General features: G+C 30.9%; 1 protein-coding gene across 1 annotated transcript; it reads left to right on the plus strand.

Annotated features, from left to right (window-relative positions):
* The first annotated feature begins 1,205 nt into the window (after nt 1-1,205).
* On the plus strand, nt 1,206-3,905 carry LOC133778234 (MYB-like transcription factor ODO1). The gene is made up of 2 exons (XM_062218104.1): nt 1,206-1,698; nt 2,531-3,905. Exons 1-2 carry the CDS (start codon nt 1,436-1,438, stop codon nt 3,225-3,227), a joined length of 960 nt encoding a protein of 319 aa, XP_062074088.1. The 5' UTR covers nt 1,206-1,435; the 3' UTR covers nt 3,228-3,905.
* The last annotated feature ends 6,387 nt before the right edge of the window (nt 3,906-10,292 follow it).

Raw genomic sequence — 10,292 nt, forward strand, 5'->3', positions numbered from 1 at the left:
AAACATAGTTAATTAAGTGTTTGTTTACTAACTATATATGACCATGTTTTTCCCAACACTTAAAAATGATATCTATAAATATTTCAAATGCGGGAGCACACAAACAACTATCGAATATTGACTAGGGTTAATTTAATTATACAATTTTGGACACATTAATTTGTCATTATTATCTTCTAATTAAGGGACATACCATTGTTATGTGTATTATTAATTCAATATATGATACTTGCAGAAAGAAAAAACCTTCAAATATATAATATAATATAATTATACTAATTTTAAAGATTTGAACAATCCATTGAGACATGATCTTATATATTAATCTTTATAGAGTTTTAATGGATGCTATACCAAATTTTTGTCTTGTTTGTTTTCTTTATATATATATATATATATATATATATAGAACAAGTTACCATTGGCAATGTAGTTAATGTACAAAAATCAATTAAATTTCAATTTCTTTCTCAACAAAACTCTTAGAAAAAAATAAATAATAATTGGCTGTTTGGAAAGGCTCTGGCGCGTTATGATTGGTCGTAGCACTCGAAAGAACCATATGACCAAATTTAGTACTGTATATCCTCCTAAGACAAGAGCTGAAGATGACAACGATTTAAGAGTTCAATTTCTTCAAAATAAAACCAAACCCAATTAAGGGCTTAACAGAATTCCTTCAAATATTACATACAAAAATAATATATAAAAATCAAACATATTGGATGGTGTTACTAAAGAGCAAGATTTTAGACTTGTAAGCAACAGCATATATATGAAGAGAGTCCACAACAAGGACACGTAAACGTGGTGATGACGAAATAGGTGATGGAATGGTTGAGTAAGATTGCAATCAAGGTCAGTTTTGCTAGCTTGTGTAGGAAAAATGGGAGTAATAATAAGGAAAATGTTTTGGTAAAATTGCTGACATGGACACCCTTCTTAGGTCACTTTCAACCCTTCTTGGCCACCAATTTGAGTCTAGCTACTATGGACTCGGTTCCACTAGATCCAAGAACCCCATTTATCACATTAGTTCACCATTCCCTTTCACAACCCAACAATGGGTCCCATCTAAGTCTCAATCTCTCTCTCACACACAAAAATTTGATAATAATAATATTCATTACTTTGTGTGACAAATATTTTTGTTTATAATAAAGGTGAGATCATATGTTGAATATTATTAAGCAGCCAAGGGAAAAAAATAATATATGTGTACATGAGAGAGTGTATCTTTATATAAAGGTGGGTGTGGGACTTTTTAGGTCTTTATTTGTATGGTGAGAAAGAAAGAGAGAGAGCCAAAACCTTTGTGCATTTGATATTAGTGAAACTATATAGTACTTGAGTTATAATTGTAGATAGCTATATATATATATATATAGAGAGAGAGAGAGAGAGAATTATAAGTATATAGTATTTACTAGTTATTATGGGGAGGCAACCTTGTTGTGACAAACTTGGGGTGAAGAAAGGGCCATGGACAGCCGAAGAGGACAAGAAACTCATCAACTTCATTCTCACCAATGGCCACTGCTGCTGGCGAGCTGTTCCGAAGCTCGCCGGCCTCCGCCGCTGCGGCAAGAGTTGCCGCCTTCGTTGGACCAACTACCTCCGTCCTGACCTCAAGAGAGGTCTCCTTACTGAGGCTGAAGAACAGTTGGTCATTGATCTTCATGCTCGTCTTGGGAATAGGTAATATATTTTTTTAATATTTATATATATGTGTACGTTTTTGTTGATTAGGAATGATCATGCATTTTTTTCTTCACAATTATATTAACTCTCTTTTTAAAATTGGTAATATAAACAATTTTTTTAATATATTATTATAGTTTTAATTTTTTGTGGTGCAGCTTGCAATCATCAAGTTTGAAAAATAACTACACGTATTACAACGTATATATATGATGAAACATTCACCATACATATATATATATATATATATATATATATAAAATTAAGCTACAACGCTTATAGTTGACGCCTTTTTCCTTGACTTTCGCAAAAATATGTTTATACCAATATATATATATATATATAGATACTATATAGCATATATCACAGTACTCATTTTAATTTCGTAAGGTAGGGATATTTGTGGTCTACATAACATATATTAATATGGTATGTATCTATATATGCACAATATATAGGGTAGAAAATTCTTTGATGGAATCTATTGACCAAGAAAAATATTGATTATTTGACAAATTACTGTTGTATTTGCGTAATATTCAAGATTCGATATTAATTACTGCAAAAATAAAAGATTCGATATTAATTAATGAAAAGTTAAAATAATAATATTATCATTAAACAAATAATCAATTAGCAATTGAGCATAATATATCACGAAGTCTCTATTATATAAATATATAAATACAACTACTTATTTATTTATTATAATTTTTATAAACTCCTTATAACTCGTGACTCATATATATATAATACATATTATTTATTTATTAATGAATATCATCTGAATTAATAATATATATATATTTTCCAAATAATAATTGAGTAGGTGGTCCAAGATTGCATCAAGATTACCAGGGAGAACAGATAACGAGATCAAGAATCACTGGAACACACACATAAAGAAAAAGCTTCTTAAGATGGGAATCGATCCAGTCACACACGAACCTCTGATCATCAACAAAGACGATCGTGATCATGATCATGATCAACAACCTTCAAACACAACAATCGAACCACCCCAAGATGCTAATAAGACTACTACTGATCATCATCATTCGCAAGAAAGTTCCGGCAGCACCACGACGGAGCTGGAGAACTCGTCGACCTCATCTCCGGCCGATAACTCTTACTCCGGAGACGAGTCCCTTTGGTCAGTTGATCATAATAATAACAATAGCCTTTGCAACGACGAGTCGTTTATAAACAACTTGTGGGTGAACGACGACAACATTAACAATGATCATATAATAAAGTCTCCCCCGGAACTGGTTGATCATGATGATTTTAATTCATTAATGTTGTGGAACAGTGCAAATAATAGTTCTGATAGTCTCTCATCATGTCCACCACCTAGCTATGGAGGAATATTACCATCTTTTGAAGATAATTATTGCTCATCATCATGGCTTTTGGACTGTCAAGACTTTGGGATTCAGGATTTTGGATTCGATTCTTCTTACTTCGATGATTTTGAGTTGAATAAGGCCCTCAACGCCATAGAAATGGGAGAAAATTTGCACTAGCTATCCAGACAGCCCTTCATCAATATATAATATATACATATATACGTACCACATATATTACACACATATATATAAAATATATGTATATAGTATAGCTAGTGCAGTGAGAAGTCACCGTACGTACGTACAGGAAAAGTTTCAAGATTTCCAAAGTGAACATGATCTGCTACAAAGTTCCATGCAAGTCTGGTTCATGATCGAGTTTAATTAATATTAGGGTTTTCTTTTTAGTGGTGATGATGATGGTTTCATATGTAGTAGTGTTATTATATATATATATATATATATATCTGTGTGTGTGTGTAAATGTGTATATGTGTTACTGAATTTTCTTTGAGGATCATTATGAAATCGTTAAATCACAGCTTCTAATAAGCACTAGAGCTTGCTGGTTTCTCATTTCACCAACCACAACAATATATTTTAAATATAAATATATATATATATATATATATATATAAAATCCTTTCCTTTAAGTTATTGTCATCTTTTGTAAAGTTAATTATCATAGGATTAGACGTTGGACATTTGTCAAAAGTGTTTGGTAGGTTTAATTTGTGTCAATATGAAAATCATGTGTGCATGATATATAATATAAATATTGTACTTTTGTGTAATGGAAATAAACCCGGTCATTATTGATATATAATTTATAATTACAAATGTATTGAATTTCAACATTGTTTATGTGTATATGTACCGATTAGTACTTTAAAGCATTAATACTTAGCCATGATTTTTACATACATTTTAAACTTAGATTTTTATTTAATAATTGTTATATGAATTTGATAGTTTATAAAAATAAAAATATTATGTAATAAAATCATAATATTTTTATAGGAAAAAGGTTTAATAAATTAAGAAAATTTAGTATTTTAAATTAATAATTATTCCACTATGACGTAAAAAAAAGCTCATATATATAATTTATTATTATTATTATTTTGATGGGTCTTTCAAAGAATATTACATTAGTGACATCTCATCTAAGGTCATTAGAAACCCCACAAAGTCATAAATTAATATATTTTTGACCACTACTTTATATTATCTTTCTGAAAATTTCCCCCCTTGGTAAAAAATTTCTAATAAAATTAGGAGTGAATTATAAAAAAGTCTAAAAGAGCAAACCTTAAGTTTTGCCGCTGGGTTATGATTATTCAAATGATTAGTTGAACTTAATTAATGTGCTTTATTTATTCATGCTTCCATAGAGGAGATCCTCCTCCTCCTCATCATCATAAACCCAAAAATTCACAAATTAATATAATTTGGACCCACTTTATATTATATATCTTCTAGTTGTCTTCTTAATTGTGATGCACATATGCCCACTTTATATATTATATCTTATTTGTTTGTCAAGAATATAGCTACATTATCTCTTTTTGAAAAATTGTTCCTTTATACTTTCTGTCTATGGGATTGTGCTTTTAATTGCTTTCATGGCCATTTTGTCAAGCATTTTTTTGTTGCTATTTTTGCTTGGTATATGTTATATTTTTGCAGTCCATGTTTGGTTTACTTTTTGGACATTTAATTGAGATTTATAGTAGGAATAGATTCAATTAATTTAGTTACTATTCCTTTAATCATCTCATATATATCTCATAATCTCTTTTCTATTGACCATCAATTAAAAATAAATATCTATTTTTCCACCCTATAGAGAGAATAATCAGATTACGGATATATTTATAAAACTACAGACTAGTATTTTAATTAATCTTAATTAGTTGAAGCTCCATATAAATTCTAACAATTAAATATATATATATATATATATATGTTAGTATTTGCCAACTTTTTGTTTGTTTGTTAATGATGATTCTTTTTTAGTTTTTTTTTATTGTTAAGCTTTCTTTTAAATATTATGTTAATTTTTCTCATTCAATAATTATAAATATTTAAAAAATAAAATGTTGGGATAACTTTAACAATAAGATGTTAAGAAAATATATACCATCATAGTTGGATTGTGTAATAAGTCCACACATTTCAATTTTCATCATCAATTTACATTAAAATAATGAAATGTACCATTTGTCCCTTATGCCTTCTATCAAGTACATAATTTAATTAATATCAAGACCTTCTCTATGTAAATATTATTTGTTTGACTATATCGCTTCTCTCAACTTTATAACAATACATACAATCAAATTATATCCGTCACAATGTATATAATTAATTAATATCACGACTTTCACTTTTATAAATATATATATATATATATATACTCTATTACTAAAGTGACTTAATATATAATATATAATCGTTATAAAAAAAATGCATGACACTAATTAAAAAATTCTATACAAAAGCAAAACAATCTCTCCACATATGATTGTTTTGTATTCATTGTTATAAAAATAGGCTTTAACTTCGGATTTTTCGTTAGTTATTCTTCGAATCTCGCAGAAATATTAACCGAAGTTGATCTGAGCGAAGTTAAAAGTATTTAAAAACGCAAGTTAAAGAGTACCATTTAACTTCACATAATAACCGAAGTTAAATGTATTTTTTCTAAAAAAAATATATTCATTTTATTTGTATTATTATTTTGATTTTTTATAAAATATTTTAATAATTAATTTTTAATTCTAATTTACAATTATATTAATATTAATAAATATATTTGAACATTCCAATAAACTTAAAAGAAAATAAAATTTACAAACTATATAGACTTAATATACATATATATACACATTCATACAAAAATAAATACTACTACAAAAAAGACTTTTCTTTGCGGTTTTTTTCCTTAATACATTGCGATTTTTGGGAGTACCAAGAATCGCAGTGTTTACGACCGCAGAAAAAAATAATAAAAAAAAACAGCAGAGAAAAGTGTTTTTTTTTCTTTCTCTAAAGTGTTTATACAACTAAACATGTGAAGTTCACCTAAGTAATTATTTAAAATATTGAAATTTCTTAAGTATTAACTATTTTTCAAAAAAATTAGCAGAATTTTCCTTATAAATATGATTACCCAAACCTGTTGACATTCAATTTATAACTAAAATTTGCAACAGTTCACAGAGCAGATAAGCATAATAATGTCAAGTTTATCAGAGATTGAAGGAATACCTCATACCAAAAAATAAAGCTTAGTCTCTAATTATAATAGAACTCATGTTAATCCATTTTCCATCGTTAATGCTTGCCTTGAATTTTTACGGTATTCATAAGCCCCATAGTTCAAAGTAACCTTATCCAGTCAAGAGGCGTGACAAAGTTACTTCAAACTAGGGACTTATGGTTATCACCGCAGCACACACGAATTCCCGATATCTGCCTATTCAAAACCTATCGCCAAACCTAAAAAGTTTAAATTATAACTCTATAAATAAATATTACATATTTAAAAACATGTTCAATTAATAAATCCTAAAAAAAAAAATTGGGCATGTTATAAAACTATTAAGAATACTGAAATATAAAGTATAAAGAAATAGACAGAGTAATAGAGAGAGATGTAAAGAGAGAGTGAAACTCGTGTATGTGTTATTTCAATGGGGGAATGACCCCTATTTATACAGATAAATAAGCCCAAAAGAAATCGGGTAGCTACTCTGAATACAATCAAGAATTAATGCTGATATTTTACTTTGGATAACCTAGTGATTCTTCATTATTATGGACATCCATATATATAATATTTATAACACTCCCATTTGGATGTCCATGAAAACCGCCTCATTAAAAACCTTGCTAGAAAAACCCAGTAGGACAAATACTTGGCCAAGGGGAAAATAGTGCAGTGTATATTTACTCCCCCTCATTTCGACGCTCTTGAAGATCCTTTAATTGACGCATTATGATCTTATGTACCATCTTCTCGAACATTGATGTGGGTAATGACTTTGTAAATAAGTCTATGAGATTGTCGCTTGATCGAATTTGATGAACATCAAATCACCACTCTTTTGAAGATCATATGTGAAGAAGAACCGTGGTGAAATCTATCTCCTTTAAGGTATTATCCTTTTAGTTGAGCAGTACATGCATCATTATATTTGTAGAGAATTGTTGATATTTCTTTATTGGGCGATAATTAATATGTTCCTCAAATATGTTGTTTCGTTGATCTCAGTCACACATTTTCCCCTCGCCTTATGAATTGCAAGTATCTCAACATGATTTAAAGTTGCCTCGTTAAAAACCTTGTCAGGAAAACCCAGTGGGACAAAACCTGAACTAAGGGAAAAAGAGTGCAACACGTATATATCTCCTCCTCATGCATATATCCATGGTAATTTTAGTGATCAAATATCTCATATGATTTTCATTGTAATTATAAATCACCATAAATTATCTATGATCACATATTTACTATAACTCGTCTAGAGCCTATATGTAGAATGAAATATGAATATTTATCCAACATATTAAATCAATCATGTATATAACCTTGTTCATTATCATATCATATCAACAATGTTATAATATGCATCATATTTGTGGATATTCATTATCTATGACTATGTTCAATCCAAAATTTGAAAGTTAAATATGATCACATGAATGAATATCTTCGATAATATTAATTTTTATTTGCAATAAAGATGGTACTTCGGGACCATATATTCGTTGCATTCTCGTTACATGGTCTTTAATTTCTACATCAAGTGATCATATAAACTGATTCTTTATGCATATGAAGTTCTTTGGGACTTTTCTACTCATAATTTAATCTATAAACAAAGAATATATTTAATAATTCCCAATCTACAAGATGAAATAAGAAATCATTCTTCAATAGTTTATAAAATAATCAGGAGCTCTTCAAGAGCTTTTTACAACGTATTATTTACGAATTCACATTGCATAGACAATCATACTTGTAATTTCAAATAATTATTTACCTACATGTCTTTAATCCAGAAAAAGATCTTTATTGTATAATGCGCGTGACTTTGAATTTATATCTCATAAGACATGTTAAATTCTTCTGGAATTTTTCCGGTAAGGCATATTTTAAATTCTCATTTTACTAGCTCCAAATAAATAATTTGTGTTGCAACGTTTATATGACACATATCAATTCTCATAAAACATATATACTCCAGGTTCTAATCAAATCTTGATTATATTTTCTCATAACAATATGTATATGCCTTTATTTAATCATTCTCTTGTCTATGCAAATTTTGTACAATAATTCATTTGTGTACAAATATACAAAATTCTCATTAGAATTACCTTTTCTTGTACAATTATTTATTTGTACCTGTAATGCCCTGAAATCCCTAATGCGGTTTAGTGGCTGGACTAGTAGGTCGGGAGGGCCATAACTGTTTAATTATGCCATTAACTGATAATATGCATGTTTATGAGAATTATATTATAATATGATGTTAAATGCATGCATGTGGGTCCACATTTCATTACAGGGGAGTGTTTTGGTAATTTGGCCCGTTGAGGCGTAATTGTATATTTGTGTGCATGTCGGTGACCTATTTTTGAGACCACATTATAATGTGTATTTGTTCGAGCTATTCGGCATGCGACGATCTTGGAATATTAATTAGCGGTTTAGTCATAACAGGTTTGAGTTCGGGGCTCGAGGTGAGTCTCGGGGTGATTTTAATGTTTAGAGTGTTGTCGAGAATTAAAGGGTAACGGGATATGAATTATTGGTGTTTGAGAATATCGAGAATAGCGGGAATTGGAGAGCGTTAATTATGATTAACGAAATAGGTGGGAAATGTCAATTTTGCCCTTGGGAGCCTTTAGAAATCCTTATTTGACCTAGGGGTATTTCAGTCTTTTCACCCCTAGGATTGATATAAGCCATTGAAGGCTGTAGAAAGAAGAGGAAAACAGAGCAACTTTAAGAGCTTCTCCTGTACCTGTTTTTGGTCATTTTCTCATTGGATTTTTGAGCCTAACTTGAGGATTCAAGCTTGGGAAGTAAGTCTTGAGAGCTTGGGAGTGTGTTCCACCTTTGAAGAGCATCATAATCTGAGCTTGAGGTAAGTTTCTAGCCATTAAATTCCTTGGTTTGCTCTGTTTTAACTTTGTTTTCAGTTAAGATTTCTAGGTTGGATGATTGGTTTTGTTGGGAGTTTTGGCTAGGGTTCTTGTGGTTGTGATGCTTGGGGTATGTGAGGATGGTTTTTGGGATCATTTGGCATAAAAAATGAGGTTTGGAAGCATTGGAATCGAGTTGGAATTGAAGGAGTCGAAGGAAGAGGTTTCAGAGGAGTTTCTGGCTGGGTGTAGCGCTACAACGCCCACCAGAGGGCGCTTAGCGCTACCCAGTGCTCTGTTGGGCGATTTGGGGTTCTGAGTATAGCGCTGGGGTGCTATTGAGCAGTGTTGTAGCACTACTTTGTTCCTCCAGAATCCCGTTTTGAGTGTTTTTAAGGGTTTTTTGCTCGGGGTTTCAATCCTTAAGGCTCGGGATCGAATCTACTCACCATGTGGGCATGTTTCGAGGTACCGAGAGTGGGGTTTAGGTTAAGACCCTTTTATTTTTGAATTTCATTAATGGAGGTTATAATTGGTTATGATTAGGTAGCCTCTAAGGAATCAAAAGGTTGGTCGTTCTCAGGGGTCGTTCTTGTTCTATTTCTCGCTCGAACCAGAGGTAAGAAAACTGCACCCTTTGTATATGACATGCGTGATTGTTGTTGAGGCATGTTGGTTGATCAATGTGGACATTGATTACATATTAAATGCTAGCGGATGTTGTTTACTTGTGTATGACACTGATTAGTCAGGGACGACACTGGTCGCATATTACTGACCTGTGAGTTAGAAACGGCATAAGCGTCCTGAACGCATGGCCGAATAAAGATTAGATCTAATCGATATTATCGTTGAATGAATCTAGAGCATTAATTCTGGACCAACCCTAAGGTTGATGAATCTTATAAGCGCTTGACTAGTTTAAGCTAGTTACTCAGAGCTAGGGCCTAAGGCCTAGGTGACAGCTCGTCACATGGCTAGGGAGCGGAATCCCATGGTTATGACTCTATGGTCATGAGGTAGGTTATGTTGGTGACTAGTCATCATGCACCTAACCTGTTCAAGCTAGTGAAAGGATCACTT

Source organism: Humulus lupulus, chromosome 5 (genome assembly GCF_963169125.1).
Source record: "Humulus lupulus chromosome 5, drHumLupu1.1, whole genome shotgun sequence".
NCBI lineage: Eukaryota > Viridiplantae > Streptophyta > Magnoliopsida > Rosales > Cannabaceae > Humulus > Humulus lupulus.

Excerpts from the sequence above, each read along its gene's own strand:
- LOC133778234 (XM_062218104.1), top strand. The coding sequence starts at position 1,436 with ATGGGGAGGCAACCTTGTTGTGACAAACTTGGGGTGAAGAAAGGGCCA. Across the intron at positions 1,699-2,530 it reads CATGCTCGTCTTGGGAATAG|GTGGTCCAAGATTGCATCAA; the intron begins GTAATATATTTT and ends ATAATTGAGTAG.